Source organism: Lathyrus oleraceus, chromosome 6 (assembly GCF_024323335.1).
Source record: "Lathyrus oleraceus cultivar Zhongwan6 chromosome 6, CAAS_Psat_ZW6_1.0, whole genome shotgun sequence".
Classification (NCBI taxonomy): domain Eukaryota; kingdom Viridiplantae; phylum Streptophyta; class Magnoliopsida; order Fabales; family Fabaceae; genus Lathyrus; species Lathyrus oleraceus.
The window spans coordinates 61,952,626-61,977,165 of record NC_066584.1 but is presented as its reverse complement, the minus strand read 5'-3'; the positions used below and the strand labels follow the sequence as shown (position 1 = coordinate 61,977,165).

The following is a 24,540-nucleotide window of genomic DNA, read 5'->3' as shown; positions in this document are numbered from 1 at the left end:
TGAAAGTTTCGGTTGACCTTGTATTAGATACCGACGCGCTTCTACCATTACCTGACGTTGTTTCAGAGACAACGTTGATGCGAGAAGCAGTCGGATCCTTTGTTGGATGGCCGTCAGATCTAATTTTCCCAGATGCCGAGGTATATATGTTCTAAATGATTATGAATCTTTAGTATTCACATTTCAATTCAGCTACAATTATGATATTTAATCAATCCTTATTACATGGTAATGTTAGACTTCTACAAGACCCACGCATAAAGTTGGTAAAGGGATTTCAAGACGCATCGAGTCGGTTGCATCTCTAAAAGAGGTACAAATATATATACCTATTGAATTATATACGCAACGATTCTGTTGCATCACAAAAAGTCATGATTTAATTTATATGAATTTTTAGGTTCCCGGTCGAAAGTTGAAAAAAGCTGGTAACGATATTCCTCCAACGACGTCCGGGACAAAATCTCAAATTATGATGCGTCTTGAGAAAATGGTGAATGAGTCCGATATTATGCAAGGGGCCATTCGTACTATAGATTTTGATGAAGGTGTTTTCGGAGCTGCTCATTTCGAAATAATTGCAAAGGAGGACATGCAACAACTTTTTGAACACGACGAATTGGGCATCGCTGTCATTCATACATACATATGGTACTCCGATCAATCTATAATTTACTTAGTTGAACAATTTATTTACACATTTCAATGAGTAGTCTAATGTTTATTATGTTTCTATTTAAGGTATATGTATGTAACATTGCTGCGGGGAACTGAATTGTGTAACCGTTTCAATTTTATTGCTGCTTCCCGTATCAACGCAACGTTAATAACGAAAAATCCAACATCCGTAAAGAATGATCTAGTCGATAGATTCATGGCGCCCGACGATAAGACTACACCCAGTTTGTATTTTTTACCGTTTAATTCTGGCAACGGGTTAGATTTTCTTTCTAATAATTTCATTCTAATCTATGTATATCTTTTACGTAGAAAATTTTCATTCATCTAAATTTTTGTTTTATTTTACAGTGGTCACTGGGTGTTGGTTGCTATGGATCTTTCGAGACTAATAGTGTATTATCTCGATTCGTTATCGGGTGATTGGAGTAAATATCAGAGTATGAAGAAGACGGTTGACGCGTAAGTGAAATTCCCCTAAATATTCGTGTGTATTTGTATATTTAATTATGTCTGTCAGATTGATCTCAATATACGTTTTTATTTTGTTAGGGCAATAATAAAATTTAGATCGAAAAAGAATTATCGCAATAGGAAGGACATTACCTGGATCAGAGTTCAGGTATATATTAAGTATCTTATTTTTGCTTATAATAGTGTTTGTTTTTTTGCTTATAATAGTGTTTGTAAGAAATTAACTATATATATATTGTTTGTTTTTCTGTGTAGTGTCCTCAGCAAAATAATTCGGTCGATTGCGGATTTTTTGTATTGAGATTTATGAGAGATATCATTGCGTTGAATCGTATAGACATCCCAAAAATGGTATGGAATAATAACTTAGGGTTTATTTTAATATTATCGGATATTTCATCTAATTTGTTACTAAATCATGAATATGTTTTATTCTCTTAATTGTAGTACTTTGAGGAATACAAATCTTACTCAAGAGCTCATTTGGATGAAATGAAGGATGAATTGTGTCAATTCATTGTTGTTGTATGTTGTTGTTGTATATATGTTGTATATTGTTGTTGTACTTTTACTAACTCATGAATATGTTGTTGTATATTGTTGATCAAAGAATCATATATTATGTTGTATATATGGAGGTTACCATATATTATGTTGTATATTGTTGATCAAAGAATCATATATTATGTTGTATATTGTTGATCAAAGAATCATATATTATGTTGTATATAAGGATGAAATCAATATGAATTTTACACTTTTGCAGCATGCGAACAGGTTACCAATTAAATATCCACTGTTTTTCAAACAATTTTTTTTAAAACAACTAACACTTTAGAGGGCGCTTTCTGTAGGAAGCGCCCTCTAAACATTTTACATTGACAACTTTAGAGGGCGCTTTATCCAGAAAGCGCCCTCTAAACACTTTACATTGACAACTTTAGAGGGCGCTTAACACTTTAGAGGGCGCTTTACGTAGGAAGCGCCCTCTAAACATTTTACATTGACAACTTTAGAGGGCGCTTTGTCCAGAAAGCGCCCTCTAAACACTTTACATTGACAACTTTAGAGGGCGCTTTTTCCAGAAAGCGCCCTCTAAACACTTTACATTGACAACTTTAGAGGGCGCTTTTTCTAGCAAGCGCCCTCTAAGGTGTCCCTTTATGGACCACTCCAGAGGGCGCTTTTTCTGAAAGCGCACTATAATGTGGCCCTTAAAGGGCCACTTTAGACAGCGCTTTCTACAGGAAAACAAAGCGCTGTCTTTACCTATGCCAGCGCCACTTTAGAGGGCGCTTAAAAGCGCTGTTATAGGCCAAAATAAGCGCCCTCTTTTCCCTTATTTGGCGTAGTGGTTCATGGTAAAAATAACAAAGCTATTTGTTTTTATTCAATTTTTATGAGAAGACATTTTGTCATTCTAAGGAGAATACTTAACTAGTCAACCACAAGTATGAGAACTTTGCATCATCATGAGAAGGGCCCAAACTTGGATAAAGATCAAAAAGTATGCCACTAGCTCTCTTAGATGGAAAAATAATTATCATCAATACTATGGGAATAGGAGAATTATATATCAACTATGGAAATGACTCATGTCTAAACTTTGAGAAAAAGTTTTAAAAGAAAAAGTGCACAAAGGGCACAAAATAGTTTAAATGAGTTATGCATTTTTAGTCTTTTGAAATTTATTTGAATATGATTAAGATGTATTAGCATTTATTAAGAAAAAAGTTTTGAAAATCACTTGATAAAAGTCAAGGTTTATTCAGAAAGTGATTCAAGTTTGAAAATAAGAAAGTTTTGAAAAAATGAGAGAAGATTTTGAAAATTAAAAAAGGAGAGGAGAATAAGGGACTATCCTAGAACATAAAGTAAAAGTTAGGTGATAACGCGAAAATACATCGTATATTTGCCTTGATTTACATGAAAAAATCGTACCACTTTCATTTATATTCTGATTATTTCACAAGTGTTCAAGTTATTTTTGCAGGTATTTCAATTCCCATGTTTAAATGAGCAAAGTATAAAAAAGGAAGGAAAAGAAGAAGAAACAGAAGAGAAAACAGCAGAAAAGCAGAAAATACAAATCCTGTGCATGTGACGACCGTCACAAACCCTGTCACGACCGTCACGCCCTGGGTGTCACGAACGTCACCGGCCCACCACGACCGTCACAAGGCCAAAAGCAGCATAATGAATTTGTCAACAGAAGTGATCCACACGCCCATTTTTCTCGCTCCTCAGCCCGCTTTTTCGTGAATTTCTCACTCAACCAAGTCACCCTTATTTCTCTCAACTACCAAGACCAAATGGAGAATATAAAAGGATGGAAGTTGGAAACCTACGGGGACACTTGATTTTCCTTCCTGAAGCCAGCTTTCAAGATTTTTCTTTGCATTTGTTTTTCACAACAATTCTGTTTTCTACTATTATTTTTCTTTAGCAACATTGTTTTCTTTTACCGCAATTTATTTACCGTTCCGTTCAGCGTTTCCGTTTTCCCTTTCCCTTTCCGTTTTTCATTTAGCCAAAGTAGTAGTTTCCTACATTAGGGAACTACTGCAATTTATTTAATTTAGTTTAAGCAATTATTTCAAAGAAGCAGAATTCTACCGACCTGTAGAGGACTGCTCAAGTATTTCAAGATTCGACATATTCGATTAATCCAATTTCCAGGTTTTTATTCAATTATTCTTGTTATTTCTTTATTATTATTATAATCATGTTTGCTTTATTGTTAATATGTTTATGTTCGTCTATGTTTGCGTTATTTAACATGTCCGGCTAAACTACCGGTATCGGTATGTAAACAATTTAATTAGACGGGATTTAATAATAATCGGTGTAAAACTTCTTTTCTCAAATAATATTTTTGGCTGTGGTTTTTAATTTAAATTTAATTAACTTTGTCACGAGAGTGAGAAGCTATTTAATACGGTTTTGCCACGAGAGTGGGAAATTAACTAAGGTGAGAACCGACAATCGCGAGAGCGTGAGGGTCGAACTGGATAGTAAAAACTAGGCATTGATTTTAAAAACAGTGAGAGCACTTTAAAAGCAATTAGAACTTATTTATTTTTAAAAAGTATTTTTAACTTCAAATAGGACAGCGAGAGCGTACATTCTGACTTAAAAGTATAGTCCGAGTCAACAATCACAAGAGTGTGAGATAAAGCCTTTTAAATGAGTATTTTCTACCGAAGGATATTTGGTAATTAAAATATACACCGGTGACTTATCGAATCCCTGACGATTAATGTGTTGCATACTGATATCCTTTCATTAATATTTTCTTTAAAACTTAACTTCCTTTAGATCTAATTTTTGTTCAACCAAACCTCTAAAAATCATCTCCTTAGCTAAACATAGTAACATCGATAGCATTAGTTTGACCATCGGTCCCTGTGGGTTCGATATCTTTTAAAACTAAAACGACTAGACTGTGCACTTGCAGTCAAGTACCCGATAGACTATATTTTATATACAGTCACGAGACGTATCAAGTTTTTGGCACCGTTGTCGGGGACTTGATTTAGTGAAATAGTGTGATTCTTTCGTTGCGCGGTATAAACTAAGGTAAAAAAAACTAATTTCCTTTCCCTTATTTCCCGGTTGTATGCCAAGTACTCGCTCACAAGGCGAAAACTTAGCACCACCAATCGCAAAATTAGAGTGTTTCTTATAATTAAGACGCCGAATACTAGAGTACCAATGAAGGTACAATATTCCCGATATCTTCTTTCCTACTATTGAACCAGTTGGAAAACCAACCATGGCTACAGTGGAACCACAAAATCGTCCTCTTAAGTTCTACGCTACCCCGTCCCAACAAGAACCTCACCATAGCATTGCTGCCCCTGCTATCAATCGAAACGATTTTGAGTTGAAACCCTCATTATTATCAGCTGTCCAACAACATCAATTTGCTGGAAGTCCCACGGACGACCCTAATGAACATTTGACCAAGTTTGTGCAGTACACAGACACTGTGAAGGTGAATGGTGTATCTCAAGATGCGATAAGACTACGCCTTTTTCCTTTCTCTCTACGAGACAGAGCTTGGGCTTGGTTGCAATCCTTTCCATCCAACTCAATTACTACATGGGAAGAACTGAAGAACGTTTTCTTAGCCCGATATTTTTCGCCAACCAAAACTTCTATGCTGAGAGCTCAAATCAACGGATTTCAACAAAAAGATGTAGAATCTCTCTACGACGCGTGGGAGAGATACAAAGACATGATGAGGATATGTCCACATCACGGTCTCAAAGACTGGGTGATCATTCACACATTTTACAATGGGCTTCTGTATAACACAAGACTGACAGTAGAAGCTGCCTTGGGCGGCACACTTTTGGACAAGCCATACAACGAAGTCTATCAACTCATTGAAAACATGGCCCAAAACCATTGCCAATGGGGAGGTGAAAGAACTCCAGTAGAAAAGTCCCAAAGAAAAAGTGGAATGTACTAAATCAATAGCCTTGACCATGTTCATGCAAAGGTAGATGCCCTTGTTCAAAAGTTAGCAACTTGACCATACCACCCGCAGCCACCGTGGCTGTCGTGACTCCTAACTGTGAGTTATGTGGAATTCCTGGACACACTGCACCAAAATGTCAGATATTAGCAGGAGTCTCCACTAATCAAGTAAATTATGCACAAGGAAATCCGTATTTGAATACCTACAACCCAGGTTGGAAAAATCATCCTAACTTTTCGTACAAGAACAACAACGCCTTGTATGCTCCTGGCCAAGCACCCGTTGTTCCACCTGGATATCAAAAGCCAGCTAATAATGCTCCTAACATGCCTAGGAAGTCCAACCTTGAACTATTAATGGAAAGCTTCATAGCTACCCAAGCTCAAACAAACAAAGACTTCTTGAACCAAAACATACATACTAGTGAGCAACTTAAACAATTAGCGAGCAAAGTAGACGCCTTAGCCACCCACAACAAAATGCTTGAAACACAGATTTCACAAGTGGCTCAACAACAAGCATTTACTACTGCTCCCGCTGGCACATTCCCTGGACAGCCACAACCTAATCCAAAAGGACATGCAAATGCCGTTATATTGAGAAGTGGAAAAGAACTAGACGGACCCGTAGATCCAAGACTCCAAAATCCTGCCATGTACCAAAAACCTGACAAAACAACAACTGAGAAGGTAAGTGAACCGAAGGAGAAGGAAGATAATACCCAAGAGGCTGAAGAGAAAGAAAAACCTTATGTGCCTCCACCACCTTATAAACCACTCATTCTGTATCCTCAAAGACTCACAAATTCTAAAACTGCAAGGCAATTTAGGAAATTTGTTGAACTTCTGAAGCAACTGAATATTACAATTCCCTTTACAGAAGTCATCACACAAATGCCCTCATATGCCAAATTTCTTAAAGAGATCCTATCCAATAAGAAAAAAGATCGAGGATAACGAAACAATTACACTTACTGCTGAGTGTAGCGCAATAATCCAAAATAACATGCCTCCCAAACTAAAAGACCCAGGTAGTTTCTCCATACCCTGTGTCATTGGAAAGTTTGTCATAGACAAAGCTATATACGACTTAGGATCCAACATTAGTGTAATGCCGTTAACCATCTATAAAAGGCTCAACATGGGAGAACTAAGACCAATCAAGATGTCTGTTCAACTAGCTAACCGCTCAATCAAACATCCTGTTGGTATACTAGAGAATGTTCCAGTACATGTAGGACAATTCTACATTCCTACAGACTTCATAATCATGGACATCAAAGAAGATAGTACACCTATTATATTAGGAAGACCATTCTTAGCTACCGTCAGAGTCATAATAGACGTGAAAAGAGGTAAGCTAACATTCGAAGTTTGGGAAGAAAAGGTTGAATTCATCTTGACACAATTCTTACAAGCGCCAGCTATAGACGACACTTGTTATCTACTTGATGTCATAGACGAGTGCGTAAGAGAGATGGAGAAGCAAGAAACCACATATTCTGATATAATGAAAATCCAAATCCCTCCAATATTTGAAGATGATAATTGGCGTAAACCATACCAAAATGACAGTCTAAGCGAATGCTTAGCACTTACACCCAACCACATGCCATGCCCGAAGAAACCACACTTAGAATTAAAAACACTACCAAAGAACCTAAGATACGAATTCCTAGACACTAAACTCAAAAGACAAGTAATAGTCAACGCTGACTTAGGACAGATTGAAACTGAAAAGTTACTAGATGTCTTAAGAAAATATCCAACTGCGTTAGGCTACAACATCGCTGACCTAAAAGGAATAAGTCCTTCTATCTATATGCATCACATTATGCTAGAGGAAGATTGTAAAACCTCTAGAGAACACCAGAGAAGGATCAACCTAATCTTAAGTACTGTAGTCAAGGATGAAGTAAAGAAGTTATTAGATGCAAGAATCATATACCCGATCTCCGATAGTCAATGGGTTAGCCCCGTTCATGTAGTACCCAAGAAAGGGGGTGTTACAGTTGTTAAGAACGAGAAGGGTGAATCTATAGCACAAAGAGTTGTGACCGGATGTAGAATGTGCATCTATTATAGGAAACTAAATAAAGCCACTCGAAAGGATCATTTTCCTCTGCCTTTCATTGATTAAATGCTTGAATGATTGGCTAAGCATTCCCACTTCTTCTATCTGGATGGTTATTCAGGATTCTTTCAAATTCCTATCCATCCTGACGACCAAGAAAAAACAACCTTCACATGCCCTTATGGTACATTTGCTTATTGACGGATGCCATTTGGACTATGCAACGCTCCCGCAACATTCCAAAGATGCATGATGTCAATCTTCGCTGACTTTATAGACGACATTATGGAAGTCTTTATGGACGATTTTTCTGTTTATGGACAGAGCTTCGAAGGATGTCTATCAAACCTTGAAATGGTACTTGAAAGATTCGTAAAGGTGAATCTCGTCTTGAACTGGGAGAAATGCCATTTCATGGTTCAACAAGGAATCGTGTTAGGACACGTCATATCTGATAAAGGAATTGAAGTAGACAAAGCTAAGATTGAAATTATAAAGAATCTTTAACCTCCGAAAACCGTACGAGAAATATGAAGCTTTTTAGGACACGCCGGTTTCTACCGACGCTTTATCAAAGATTTCTTGAAGATTACCAAACCATTGACTGGTTTATTAATGAAAGACGCTGACTTTATCTTTGATGAGAAATGTTTAACAACGTTTGAACAATTAAAAACATCTTTAATCACCTCACCTATCATGCAACCACCTGACTGGAGATTACCATTATAAATCATGTGTGATGCGAGTGACTATGCCGTAGGCGCAGTGCTAGGACAAAGAAAGGATAAAAAACTTCATGTGATCTACTACGCAAGTAGAACATTAGATCCTGCCCAAATGAACTACGCCACCACTAAAAAGGAACTTCTAGCCGTTGTGTTCGCTTTAGACAAATTTCGTTCCTACTTAGTAGGAGTGAAAATCATCATCTATACTGATCATGCTGCTATTAGATACTTGCTAAGTAAGAAGGATGCCAAACCAAGACTCTTAAGATGGATCCTACTCTTACAAGAATTTGACTTATAAATAAAAGATAAGAAGGGTACTGAGAACGTAGTAGCAGACCACTTATCGTGTGTGTGTGTGTGTGTGTGTGTGTGTGTGTGTTTGTGTGTGTGATTTACCATGCACTTTTGCAGAAAAGCTCTTATGCTTTTACAATATATTCATCATACATGTCGAGGCATGCTTTCATGTACTTCAAGGCTTGTTAGATGATTCATTCTTGAAGACACTTGTTTGAGCTTGTGATTATTCTGAAGTTATATTCCATTTGGTTACCGTCATCAAAGAGTCACATTCATCAAACCCTAATAATATCGTTTCATATTTAACTGCTCTTTGGTTATCCTTAAGCATGTTCATCTTTAATAGTTTTCATCTTCAAAAGCATATTCTATAGCCTGCAAAATAAGGTTCCACACAATAGACTTAATTTCCAAGGTTTGGCCATTACCAACATGTACTTTGTTATGTCCTGCATATGACTTTATTTTATGTAAGAAATATTTATAAGGTGTAAGGTGATGAGAGGAACCTGAGTTAGCAAATCAAGCTTATGATCCAAGCTCAAAAGAAAGGGAGTAATCTTGTGCATAAGAACATGGTTGATGTGTAGTAGCTATCACAGATATAGCTTCAGAGTATGAGGAAGATGCTTCATGTTTTACATATTTGGCTAGTTGATTTCCAAATGATCTTGACAAAGGATTATGAGGAACAAAAGACTCATCATACATGGGCCAACATTCATTTTTACAATGGCCATATTTATCACATGGTTGGCAAGTAGGCCAATTTCTAGTAGTGTTACACCCTCTACCAGGATTTCTACCATGACCGAAGTGACCTCTACCTCAAGAACTTAGGAAATCTCTATGTGAGCTACTTCGATCTTGATTAGCGTGAACAATTTTTGCATAAAATAATTGATATAGTAAATTCTTACCCGAGCATTTCAAATTGGGCCCATTGAATGTAAAAAAGAGCTTCAACATCACATAGTAGGTGAATCAATAGTTCCATACATCTGCGTTACAAAGGGATTGTACTATTCTGAAATACCATCAAGTATCAAGTTAATTTGATTTTTCTCGAACATGAATCTCCGACTACAAGAAGTAAATTTTCAATTTCTTTAATTCTCAGCACAGACTAAGGTATTGAGAGATTTCATTTCTTTGTTGACTTTAATTCAAATTGTAATTTATGAACTCTTTCTTTCATATTTGTGTTAAAGTATTTAAGAATCTTGTCCCAAACCTCATACGCGTGTTTCCACGAAAGAGCCCTAGGTAGGACCGATTTAGAAATAGTGGATAAGAACCAAATGAACAAAGCTTGGTCTTGAACAATCCAATACTCATACTCATCGGAAGTGGTGCCTTTTTTTTATGATAATGATCGGTTTTGATCTTTAGTGCAATTTGGGGATTCACCATGAATTTATGGATTTTTATGTAAGTGACACCTTCCACTTGTTGATTTCACAAAAGATAATTGTTTTCTTGTAGTTTGATCGACAAGTTTAGTCCAAAATAATTGTTGGAGTTCTATGTGGAGAAAATAGATGAAATATCTTGCAATTTAGTTTATCTTTGATGACGGAAGATTGATGTTTTGGAGCTTCTATTGTTGTTTTCTACTATGAAAAAGTATTTTTTTTAAGGGTTAAATAAGTTTTTGATCCTCATAAATATTGTCATTTTCACTTTTAGTCTCTAAAAAAAATTCTTTTAAAGAATGGTCCTTCTAATATTTTCCGTCCCCACTTTTGGTCCTTCCTGTCAACGTCCGTTAACAGAAGTTGACGTGGCACGCCACGTGAAAGTTTTTTTGTGACTAGGCATACACATGACAGTGTCAATGTGGCAAGATGCTGATGTGGCATACAATGTGGCTAAGGTCAACATTATAGTTGAACCCATAAAAATTCGTAGCTAATCTGTAGCTAAAATCGTAGTTAATTTGTAGCAAATTTAAGATAATTTCCCATGCAAGTACCATAACAATTTCTGCAAAATCAAGATGATTGATGTCACTTGAATCGCAGTCTTCCATATATCATAGCATAATAGTTTTCTTAATTGTTGATTTTTCTATTTTCCGTTGATGAATGTAAAAATAATGGTGAGTAATTGTTTCAACTTCATCCTTGTGTTGGAAACATGCAGCTTGCTTCCCATTCTGAGAAGGTAAACTAGTATGGCAATTGTCACTGCCATTTATAACATAGGCATTCAATTTAAGATTATTTTTAAAACTAATGATTATTTTGTGATAATCCAAATAAGATGTTGAAGCTTCACCAGAAGCAAGTTATTTAACTACTGTAATATAGTTACAAGTAAGAAAAATAGATGCTACATAGATGTCTCTACACATTGTAATAAATGAACATAAGGATGTAATATATGATACATAGGAGAAGAAAAATAAGACTTTCTCACTCTAGCCATGCATGATGAAAGTTGCATGCATGAAAATAAGACTTTCTCACTCTAGCCATGCATGCATGATATAAAATCTGTTTCATGGAAAATACCAGAATCAAAGATACATAGATGTTGTGATTTATTTATGCATAATTGATTGGTTTAAGAACATAGAGTGCTCATGGTAAAAACAGCTTATATACAATATTTCTCAGGAGAAAATGTTGGCTCCTACAAAATGAACGAACAATCGTCAAGAAGCCACTTTGTTGTTAGTCTGCGCATATGTGGTATAAATGAGGTACCTACATGCTTTCACAATTTTGTTGTCACAACTTAATCCAATTATTTATTTCATAATCCACTTATTTCTATTTTGAAGAACAACTGAACAACAAGTACAAGGTGTCTTGAACCTAATCGATTTGGCTGGAAGTGAAAGACTTTCAAGGAGTGGGAACACAGGGGACTGTTTGAAGGAAGCTCATGTGTCTATTTGACTTGCATCATTATGATCTTTGAACTCTTGGGGAATGATTCAACCTTCTTTAATAAACTAGATAATTTCATTGTTGTCATATTCAGGCTATCAACCAAAGTCTCTCTTGTTTGAGCAATGTCATATTTGCTTTGGCAAAGAAAGAATATCATATACCTTTAAAGAGTGAATGTTGTGAAATTGGGGTCTCAAAGCGTAAGAGCTAAACATGCTCATGGTGCTTAGAATCTTGGTTGAGTTTAAGAATATTTATTGTGTAATGACTAAAAAACATGGAATGATAATGCAAGCAATATTGGTTAACATCTTTTAAACAATGCTAGCAATACAATTTTTTTTAACATGGTTATAAATTTGTTTTATACTATACATACAGAGTTTTGTATGGTGTGGAGGTACCAAACCTCTTTCTATATTGAAAGAGAAAATTTGTAATTTGTAATTTTCTTTTACATCCATTTGGAATTGTAATTTAATTAAGATTAAGAAGATATATTAAAGATGTGAAGAAAAAAACTAGCAAGTATTATTCAAATGATAAAAACACTACAAAGTTATTTGGATTAGCATGCATCTACAATCCTCCACCATAAAGTTATTTGGATTAGCATGCATCTACAATTCTCCCATTTCAAAGTTATTTGGATTAGCATGCATCTCCGATTCTCCCATTTTCAAAGTTAAGTGTATGAGTTTTGTAACCATATTTTTATAATAAAAAAAGTGAAAATAATCATTGAAGTTTTTATAAGATGAGCCAATTATATTTTACACAGTTGGTCCGTCATGCGTCAGTGAAATTTATTTTAAATTTTTTATGATAAGATATATGTACGACTGTGCTTCTGGTGACATCCCCGATGACACCAGTGATCTTGATTTTGCAAGAATTGTTCTAGTTCTTATATGATAAATTTTCTATTTTTTAAATTTGCTACAAGTAGTTACGACTTTAGCTACAAATTATCTACAAATTTTTATGGGTTCAAGTATAATGTTGACCTTAGCTAAATGGTATGCAACGTCAGCATCTTGCCACACTGGTACTGCCATGTATATGACCAATCATAAAAAACTTTCACGTGGTGCGTCATGTCAGCTTCTGTTAACAGACGTTGACAGGAGAGACCAAAAGTGTGGACGGAAAATATTATGAGGATCATTCTTTGAAGGAAACTTTTTGAGGAACTAAAAGAAAAAATGACAATATTTATGAGGAACAAAACCTTATTTAAAACTCCTTTTAATGAAAGAAGAAAATGCTATTGAATATTAGTTAGTGTTGTCGGTTCAATTGTTATGGGATCTTTGAGCTAAAGCTTTGTGAATAACAGAAAGTGGTTAAGAAGTTACGGAAGTGCGGTTGAACCCAACCAGAGACTGATACCATATTGAAAGAGAATTCACCATCTCAGATAGTGAATATTTCATTATTTATTTTTCAATGTTTACGGTTTCAAGCATGTTATATTAATACATGGAATGCTAATTGAAAATTTATGGCCATGCCGATTTAATTTACAGATTAGTTTAGTGATGGGTCTTATATTATGTGAAAATTTAGGGCTTCTAAGGCAAACAAGCTTCAAACTCTTGATGAATTCTTGATCAAAATAACACATAATGAACATGGGGTTGCATATATGATGCTTAGAATCGATGTGAACCTTTGATAACTTGATCTCCTGCACTAAGGGTCTCAAACCCTAGATATGAACTTGGTGAGGCATAGATGGACACACACACTACCCCCAGTTTATTTGTCGGAATATTAATCACTTTAAGAATGATTGCTCCAAGAAGGAAGACAATAAATAATTTGTTTATATTGCATTTTCCTCAAAAGAGGATAGTTATGAGAGTATTGGTGCATAAGTGGTACCGAGTTTGGAGACTAAAAAAGAGTTAAGTCATGGACTTTAGATGCTTTTATCACATGTGCCTAAGGAAAAAATACTTTGAGACTTTGAAGCTGGAAGTTGGTGTAGTCGTTTGACTCAATGACAATAAGATTAACAAGGTTCATGGTGTTGGTACGATCAAACTTAAAATGCCAGATGATTGTGAACTTCTTCTATATAACATCAGTTATGTTCCCAAACTCCGGTGAAATTTGTTGTCCTTAAGCATATTTGATGATATAGGCCATTATAGTAGACTTGAACATGGGATGTTGAAAATTTAGCAAGATGGTTTGATCAAGGGTCTAAAATACGTGGGTTAAATATTTTAGATGGTTCTACTGTTATTAGTCATGAATCACCATCTATTGAAGACTTTCAAGACAAGAACAATATATGAGATTTGAGATAAAGGAATATTAGATGCTTGGAGGTTATTTTAGAGTACTTTAAGCAGTTTTGTAGGAAACAATCGATAATTATGCATTTGACCGCTTCTAACATAATACTAGGAGCTAAGTTTCCAAAAGGTTTCTAAAGTACGGTTGGTGCCAGAATAGCTTACCTGGTCGACATATGTTCATTTACAAGGATAAACTTTCAAGCCACTTTGGAGGTTTGGAGTAGGAAATTGGTGGACTACTCTAATTTGAAGGTATTCAAATATTTGGAATTCACATAAATCAAGCTAGTTTAACTTGATGGTAAGGTTATAAGGTGTATCTACAATGGTTATCTTGAAAGTGAGAAGGGTTACAAGCGGTCGGTGTCATACCCCAATTTTGTCCGGGCATATTTAAATTTTCATAGAATTGATTTCATTTTTATTTTTGCATCATATGCATAGCATGACATAGATTCCATCATGAATAATACCTAAAATGTCAGTCAGAATGAATTTATTTGAGAATACAGACAAATCGGTTGAATCATTAGAATTTGAGGAAACGGGGTATTTTTCAATAAATATGTTTTGTGCTGACAATTTTAGCGTGATTGATTTAATTTTCCGAGCAAATTTATACTCGGTTTCTATTTTTAATTGGTCCATACTTTTTGTTGGTTTAGTTGTTAGTTAAAGTAATTTAAAGTAATTATAATCAAATATTAATTAGAATTTCCTTTTATGATTTTATTTTCTTAAATAAAACAATAAGTGTAAAAAATATATATTTTTTTACATTGGATCCCTCTCACGAATTCCCTCATTTCCTCTCCCAACGGTCACACACGTGTTTCTTTCCTCTCACTATCCACTCATTTTATACGTTCTCTCTTCTCTCAACAAACACCTCTCTTCACTCTTCGCCACGCGTCCGACTCTCCCTCTCTTCTTTTTCCCACACGCGTCCTCCCTATATACTAGCCACTCACCACTCTCCACAAAAAAAACCCCACTACCCGCTCATCTCTCTGTAAGCTCTGAGAAGAAAACAAGAAAAGAAAATTTGTTTAGATTTTCCTCTCCACCATCACCTCCGTTCCCACCTCCACAACCCTTAACCACCTTCACACGCCTCTCCTCACCTTCACTCTCATTCTCCTCTCACACACCACACCTCACAACTCTCTCCATCGTCCATCCTCACTTCCGCTCAACCTTCACACAACAACACTACAACCACCGGTCACCACACAACGCCACTCTCAAAAAACCCATCAACTACACGAAACCCTCTACTCTTCTTCTAAAACCATGAACCCTGCCGTCATCGCTTTCACAACCGTTGGCCACGATTCACCATCCTCCATCTCTTCACCACCATCAAACCCCTTCATCCGCCTGTAATCCCCTCGCCGCTTCCACCATCGCTACACCCTTTCCCACAAACACTCATCCACCGCCGTAAACTCACTCACAACAAAACTCAAACTTTCCCTCAACAACATCAAAAAAATCGGACCTTCACCCGACCCAAGTAGAGCTCCAACAAGAAGATCTCTCAACTCCGGTTTTCTCCGGCACAGGTCAAGGCTCTGGCGAGTATTTCACTTGATTCGAAGTGGGTCAACCCGTGAAACCCACATTCAAACCGACGAACACCGCTAGATCCGTCCGCACCATCCTCTTCGCCACCATTTTTCTTCGCCGACAAATCTGCAATATCAACGGACCACTCGATTGCAGTAACTCAGCAACAACAACTTGGTTTCAACATCATTTAATTGCCACAAACTTCCGGCAACAATTGTGTTTTGGTTTGGTAACATTTTCGATCTGATGACTTCATTTTTTATGTTACATCCTGTTATGAGTTTTCGAGTCCGTCCTGTTATGAGTTTTCGAGTCCAATTCATCTGCTGTTTGTTGCTCTAGTGTGTGTTTTAAAATTTTGTTTGGTTTATTTTGAAAAAATATTAAGTAAGTTTGCCTCACTATCTTTCGATTATTCGAATAATTGGCGTACGCCACATTGCTCGAATCTTCGTCATCCAATTAAAACCATAATCGAATAATTTCAAATCACCCATTATATCAAACACAGTTTCAAGATCAACTTTATAACTTAAACTTCAATAGAGAATGGGAGGCGTACGCCTCACCATTCCTTGATTATTTGAATAATTGGCGTACGCCACATTGCTCAAATCATCTTTCGATCAAAACCTACCAAATTCACAATTCAAACTATTTTCACAAATCAAATACGACATCTAAAGACATATCTTTTACAATTTAAACCTCGGATGATAAAAGATGGGAGGCGTTCGCCTCGCCATCTCTCGATTATTTGAATAATTGGCGTACGCCATATTGCACAAATTATCGACTTCTGACTAAAACACGTTAAATAAACTTGGATAAAGGAATAAATGGCGTACGCCTTATTATTCTTTGAATAAGCAAGTAGGAGGCGTACGCCTCACTACCGTACGTATTCAACATCCACAAACAAACTTTCAAAAAAATTTGAACGAAAAGGGAATAGAAGGGGGTCGCCTTATTATTCCTCGAAAGAATTGGACGATTGGTGTACACCACATTACTCAATCTTTCGTCGTTCTTCAAAAACACCTCAAACAAATCAAGCTAACTTCTCGCCCCCGTGCGATCGAAACCAATCAAACACCCAAACACATCAATTCAACTTGTCACCCCTACGTGACCAAAACCCTTTCAAAAGAACACTGTCATTCCTTTCTAATGCGCACAACAAACCAGTGCTAGAGCCTCCACCGAGAGTAGACAAGCCAGTGTTTAGCCGTTAGAACGCCGACCTACACAGTCGTTCATCAAAACAAAACCCACCAAATATTCGTAGTAGCCCGAACTACGAATGCTCTGATTTCATTATTGCACCATACGGATACGTAGGCAGGAGATTGCTGTATCTTCGCGAGCACACTAATAAAAAACCTCCAATTTCCCCCTCCTGAGGTCTTCATCCATATCTATCATCAATTCTAATCACTCGAAGCAAGCGAATAACAGCTAATTAATAGTCAAATAGCAAAATCAGACTAAAAGGTTCCCGTTGAGTACAACAGACGTAAGGGGTGCTAATACCTTCCCCTTGCGTAATTGACTCCCGAACCCGAATATAGTTGCGACGAACATTATTCTATTTTCCTAAAGGTTTTCTCGATATTTTCCTATTCCTTCATTGGGATAAATAAATTTCGGTGGCGACTCTGTTTAGAACAACATTTTTTCCACGTCCTATCGCGAGGGATCGCATTTTTTGAGGTGCGATAGTGGGAAGTGAAATTTCGGGGATCAAAGTTCATAATAATGAGATGCACTACTTTATGTGAGGCCCGTAAGGAGATGAAGAGTAAAGACCTATATAATAAAATATTATAAACAATGGCGTAGAATACTCGCTTTGAGGTCGAGCTTCCTACTAAGGAGACTAGAGATGATGAGGAAGTTAATATCCTAACCCTATTTCCGGTAAGGGAAATTTCAAAGAGGCCTCTAATATTCACATAATGAACATGGGGATCCATATTTGATGCTTAGAACCGATGTGAACCTTTGATAACTTGATCCCTTGCACTGAGGGTCTCAAACCCTAGATATGAACTTGGTGAGGCACAGATGGAAACGCACATTACCTACAAAAGAAACAAAGCTACACATAGACATATTTTTGGTACTTTGGTTAGTAAACAATGAAAAATAAAGTACGATACCATCAAATATGCTTGGTGATCTCTCCCAATGCAAACTCAATGAATGAGGGGTAAAGAGGATGCCAAGGTGTGATCCCAAAGCCAATGCAAATGATGAGATATCATGAGGGATCTTAGGGGTCAAAATTGGGGTCTTACATCGAGAAATTTATATATTCCTTCTTTTTATTTTTTCGCGAGTAATATTTAGATAGTCACAACCATCCGAACAAAGAACAATCAAAACGGTTCCTGTTGAGTACAACGAATGTCGGGGGTGCTAATACTTTCCCCTTGCATAACCGACTTCCTTACCTTTTTTCTCTTCCCCTGTTTTCCCTTTCCTTCGTGAATAAATAAAGTTTGATGGCGACTATATAGTATCTTTGAGCGTGCGATGCGCTCGGCTATATTTTTGTTAGCTTTAGCAACAATTCCCCACTTGTTCTAATTATGACAAGATCAATTCTAGAAAAAGAGAAATAAAAAATGGTAATAGAAATGGGTATCTTTCGATTTAAAACATAACTTTAGTGAGGACAACTCAAGTCTAATTGGAATGTTAGGTAGCAATGCTCTTAAACCATTAATCCATATGATTAGACCGTTGTTACCTTACACACATTATTTAAGTGGTCTTCCCCTACATATCTCGCCTAGCACTTATATATGGTCATATGCTTTCCTGTTTCATGAGTTTTTCGTGAGAGAAACTAACTCTCACTTTGAGACGACGCCATCTTGAAATTCACATAGGTGAAGTTCAAATTGTATCATTTTCCATGAGGCACATATCCTCGTTATTGAACTTCATTAAAAGTTTAAATAAAAAAATCAACCCTCATTTTTAAAGGTCAACATTATCACGAAATGTTCGACAAACATCCAAATTAACGACTGTTCTTACCCATTACATCTTGAGGTTAATGATCTGTTAACGTAAGATTGGGTTACCGCCGCTCTCGGAACTCTTACTCAAGGAGTTTCAACCGCATGCCTCTCGAGGTTGTTTTTACTAAGTCTCTGGCCAGTGGCTTAGTAAATGGATCAGCCAAATTATAACTCGTTCGTGTATAGATGAGTGAAATGATTCCATCTTTAATCATTTTTCTCACAAAAGAATGTTTAAGTCAAATGTGTCTAGACTTTCCATTATACACTTCGCTGAATGCTCTAGCTAAAGTGGCTTGGCTATCGCAATGTATCAACACCTTTGAAACACTGCCTTTTGCCAATGGAACTTCTAACATAAGATCCCCCAACCACTTAGCTTCTTGACCGGAGAAAGTAAGAGCCACAAACTCTTATTCCATGGTTGAAAGAGCCATGCGTGTTTGTTTCTTACTCTTCCAAGAAATTGATCCTCCAGCTAGTGTAAATATCCACCCAGTTGTGGATTTATGATCTCCAACATTGGATATCCAACTTGCATTGCTATATCCTTCTAGTATGGTTGAAAACCTGCCATAGTGAAGACCAATATTTTTGGTCTTTTGTAGATAGCCTAAAATCCTTGTGATTGCCTTCCAATGTTCTTTATTTGGATTACTAGTAAATTTACTCATTTTACAGAGTTTTGTATGGTGTGGAGGTATCAAACCTCTTTCTATATTGAAAGAGAAAATTTGTAATTTGTAATTTTCTTTTACATCCATTTGGAATTGTAATTTAATTAAGATTAAGAAGATGTATTAAAGGTGTGAGAAAAAAACTGACAAGTATCATTCAAATGATAAAAACACTACAAAGTTATTTGGATTAGCATGCATCTACAATTCTCCACTGCAAAGTTATTTGGATTAGCATGCATCTACAATTCTCTAGATTTCAAAGTTTACAGTATGAGTTTTGTAACCAAATTTTTATAATAAAAAAAAGTGAAAATAGTCATTGAAGTTCTTATAAGATCTGCTAATTATATTTTACATAGTTGGTCCGCCAAGGGGTCAGTGGAATTTATTTAAAAACGTTTATGATAAGATATATGTACGACTGTGCTTCTGGTGACATCAGTGATCTTGATTTTGCAAGAATTGTTTTGGTTCTTATATGATAAATTTTCTATTTTTTAAATTTCCTACAAGTAGCTACGACTTTAGCCACAAATTACCTAAGAATTTTTATGGGTTCAAGTATAATGTTGACCTTAGCCAAATGGTATGTCACGTCAGCATCTTGCCGCGCTGGCACTGCCATGTGTATGCCCAATCATAAAAAACTTTCACGTGGTGCGTCACGTCAGCTTCTATTAATAGACTTTGATAGAAGGGACCAAAATTGTGGACGAAAAATATTAGGAGGATCATTCTTTGAAGGAAATTTTTTGAGGAACTAAAAGAGAAAATGATAATATTTATGAGGAACAAAAACTTATTTAAAATTTCTTTTAAAGGAAGAAGAAAATGCTATTGGATATTAGTTAGTGTTGTCGGTTCAGTTGTTATGGGATCTTTGAGCTAAAGCTTTGTGAATAACAAAAAGTGGTTAAGAAGTTGTGGAAGTGTGGTTGAACCCAACCAGAGACTGATACCATATTGAAAGAGAATTCACCATCTTAGATAGTGAACTTTTCATTATTTATTTTTCAATGTTTACAGTTTCAAGCATTCTATATTAATACATGGAATGCTAATTAAAAATTTATTGCCATGCCGATTTAATTTGCGGATTATTTTAGAGATGGGTACTATATTGGGTCTGAAGTTGATCTTTTAGGTTTCAGAAGTTATAAATATTTATCACTGTCAATTTTGTTCGTAAAATAAGAGAAAAGGGATAATGGGAAGAAGTGATAATCCTAGTTGGAGAAGCAAGGGTAGAATTTTTTTTAAGTTCTTGGAATTTGAAAGACCTTTGAGGTATCTCAGAGGATTGAAAAACACTTCTAAAAATATTGAATTTATGTGATTGATATACATAGATATTGAGAGATTGGAAAACACTTGGATAAAAAATAGGGGTTGTTCTTGAGAACTTGGGAGAATATTTTATTTTAACTCATTTGTAATATCTTGTAACAACTTTTATAAGTATAATACATCAGAAAACTTATATCTCCCCCATTGTAGATTAGTTTAATCAAATTGGGTAAAAAAGTTATTTGTGAACATGTCTTTTACCTTCATATTTCTTGTTGTGGATTTGCTTGTACCGCTTGACATGTTAAATTTTTCTTGAGGCCAATTATTTTTGTTGTCATTTTTCTTTGTCCCACACATCATTATTCTTGGAAAGATTAGTATTATTTTTAGATTTTCATAACGATAAGGTATTCGTGTGGTTGAACCTTTTAATTTCACCACAAGTGGCACCCATTATGGTGCAAAGGGGTTAAATTTACAAGTGTGCACTATGGAATCTAAATAGGATATCGAGAATATTTTTTTGAAACAATTTTGAGTTGTGTAAAGTGAAGATGCAAACAATTCTAACTCAACATAAGTGTTTTGAAGGATTGAAGGGTAAGGCTTCAATACTTTCAGCCTGAAACAATTAGAGAACACCAAGATGATGGATAATGCCAAGATTTCCATTATTTTATGCCCCTGAGATAAAGTTCTAAGGGAAGTCACTATGGAGAAAACTGTGATTTTGATGTGGCCAAATTTTGAATCATTGTATATGACCAAGTCTTTAGCTCATAGCTTCTGTCTTAAATATTAAATGTAATCATTATGAATGGTAGGGAACAAATACATAGTGGAGCAGCTGATATAATTTCACAAGATCATTGATGATTCAGATAAATTGAGGTGAATATTAATGTTTAGGACAAGACTCCAATATTGTTAACCTCATTACCCAGATTCTTTGAGCATTTCAAGGATTCTCTTCTTTATGGTAAGGAAGATATTATTACTTTGGATGAAGTTCAAGCAACTATAAGATCCAAAGAGCTTCTAATGATGAAATATTTGATGGTTAACAATAGTGGTAAAGGCTTTAGTGTGTAAAGAGGAGGAAATGAGCATATAGGGAATTCCAAATCTAGGAGGTTTGATAAGTTAAGGTTTAAATGCTTTATTTGTTGGAATATTAGTCACTTCAAGAATGAATTCTCCGAGAAGGAACACAATAAATATTTTGTTTATATTGCATTTTCCTCAAAGGAGGATAGTTATGAGAGTATTGGTGCATAAGTGGTGCCGAGTTTGGAGACTAAAAAAGAGTTAAGTCATGGACTTTAGATGCTCTTATCATATGTGCTTAAGGAAAAAATACTTTAAGACTTTGAAGATGGAAGCTGGTGGAGTCATTTGACTCAATGACAATATGATTGACAAGGTTCATGGTGTTGGTATGATAAAACTTAAAATGCCAGACGATTGTGAACTTCTTCTACATAACATCAGTTATGTTCCCAAACTCCGGTGAAATTTGTTGTCCATAAGCATGTTTGATGATATAGGCCATTATAGTAGACTTGAACATGGGATGTTAAAATTTTAGCAAGATGGTTTGATCAAGGGTCTAAAATACATGGGTTAAATATTTTAGATGGTTCTACTGTTATTAGTCATGAATCACCATCTAGTGAAGACTTTCAAGACAAGAACAACATATGAGATTTGAGATCAAGGAATATTAGATGCTTGGAGGTTATTTTAGAGTACTTTAAGGAGTTTTGTAGGAAACAATGGATAACTATGCATTTGACCGCTTCTAACATAGTACTAGGAGTTGAGTTTCCAAAAAGTTTCTAAAGTACGGTTGGTGCCAAAATAGTTTACCTGGTCGACATATGTTCATTTACAAGGATAAAATTTCAAGCCACTTTGGAGGTTTGGAGTAGGAAAGTGGTGGACTACTCTAATTTGAAGGTATTCAAATATTTGGCATTCACATAAATCAAGCTAGTTTAACTTGATGGTAAGGTTATAAGGTGTATCTACAATGGTTATCTTGAAGGTGAGAAGGGTTACAAGCGGTGGGAAGTGGAATTTGGGGGATCAAAGTTCATAATAGTGAGATGCATTACTTTATGTGAGGTCCGTAAGGGGAGGAAGAGTAAAGACCTATATATGAAAATATTATAAACAATGGCGAAGAATACTCGGTTTGAGGTCGAGCTTCCTACTAAGGAGACTAGAGATGATGAAGAAGTTAAGATCCTAACCCTATTTCTGGTAAGGGAAATTTCACAGAGGCCTTTAATTATCATTTGACTCGTAATAATGTATGGATGGAGATTTTAGCATCTCATCGGTACAATTATGCTTGTTTTGGTTATTATTCTTTTAATGTAGTTGGAGGGGTGAAATACTCAAAAACAAAGATCTTCATGGAAGAATTTGAAAGCAAAAAGAGTCGATATGATTGAAGAACCATACTTGTAGGTTTTCTATACTACATTAGAAAGAAAAGATAATTAGGGTAAAGTGGATGTAAATGGATGCAAGTGTTAAGATCAAGGTTCAATTGTGGCTTGGACTTTATCAAGGTTGTTGAATAATGATTTCAACAATAGAGAGAGCGGTAAGATGATTGATGGGTAAATTGGCATCACCATTTGTTGAGTCAAGGAAAAAAATTGTATAAGTGTGCCTTAAAAACTCAAGTGATTAAGAGAGGAAAACATATTTTAGGATCCATGAAAATTTGCAACAGCAAACGGCGGTGAGGAAAGAGCCGTTTTGCGATGGTCAAATCAGAAGTCGACAAAATATGGCGGCGGCACTCCAACAGGAAGTTGGAAGTGGTTTCACGTTGGAGGAAAATGTTCGTTCAATGAAGGAGGAGTCGGTAATATTCTTGCGACAATGGAAATTCTAGGTCGTAGGCATTGGCATCGACAATGTTCTTGCGACTGACATCGGTTGGCTCTTGGAGAAGGTCCAAACAGGTCAATTTATAATCTTTGGAACAACTTTTGGAAGTATGGTAGATTGAAAAGTTGTTTTCTCCCCTAGAGTATACCAGTTTGATCGAAGTAGATGTAAACTCATATTTTATCTTCATCTTTTTTGATGTAAATTTTCTAACATTGTTTGATAGATTAAATTTTTAGACCATTTATTTTAATTATTTTTGAGTGATTAATTGTTTGATTTTCACATCGAAAAAATATTGACCCGACACAATATTTTTTTTATAAAAAAAATATTTTTGATCCAAATATTTTTATTTTTTTATGCTTCCGCTAATTATGAGTTCTAAAATTTTCCTTGAACATGCAACACATCATCTTGTTGAGTATCTGGAAAAAATATTCATCATGGTAAAAAAAACTTAGAATGAATACGGATTTTGGTGTGACACTACCAGAAATACTTTGTTTTCCTTTGGAATTGTCATGGAATAAATCCGCAGGTATACCGGCGGATGTTTTTTCGAATTTAATAAATAAAATGTAATTTCCCGTGGAATAGAATTTGGCAGAAAATTCCGCAGGTTTCCGCAGGTAAACCTGCAGAATTTCTTGCTAATTGTGTATTTCATTATTGTTTCCTGCATAATAATTATTGGTAGAAATTTCCGCTGGTATACCTTCGAGTTTTGCTATGTAGTTTACATTTTCAGTATATATTACGTAATTGTTAGGATTAACCACAGGAAAGTGACTTGCAGACTTTGCCCGCGGATTTGCTTTTGTTTTTTTTAAATATGAAAGAAAAATCTATTTTTTTCTTTTGAAATAATTTAAAAAAAAATAATAGATTTAAATGTTTTTTAGAAATAATAATAGTATTTATTTAAATGTTACCAAAAATTATTTTATTAGTTTTAAATTCAAATTTATTTATTTTAATGTATTAGTTTCATTTAATACATATTTTTGGAAAAGTAAGTATTTTTTTGTCGTAAAATTCAATATGGATTAAAAAAATAATTACTTCTCCAAATTAGTATCTTTATTTATTTAATTATTTAATT

The 24,540-nt window shown here is 35.4% G+C and overlaps 1 protein-coding gene and 1 non-coding gene across 2 annotated transcripts; one reads left to right on the top strand and one right to left on the bottom strand.

Annotated features, from left to right (window-relative positions):
* Positions 1-248: 248 nt before the first annotated feature.
* On the top strand, positions 249-22,232 carry LOC127094027 (uncharacterized). Its single transcript, XM_051032901.1, has 4 exons — positions 249-313; positions 401-651; positions 742-902; positions 22,117-22,232. The coding sequence occupies exons 2-4, from the start codon at positions 473-475 to the stop codon at positions 22,230-22,232; spliced, it is 456 nt and encodes a 151-aa protein (XP_050888858.1). The 5' UTR covers positions 249-313; positions 401-472.
* On the bottom strand, positions 5,315-5,421 carry LOC127099732 (small nucleolar RNA R71). The gene has a single exon (XR_007794207.1). It is a non-coding gene; the product is annotated as a small nucleolar RNA R71 (small nucleolar RNA).
* Positions 22,233-24,540: the final 2,308 nt, after the last annotated feature.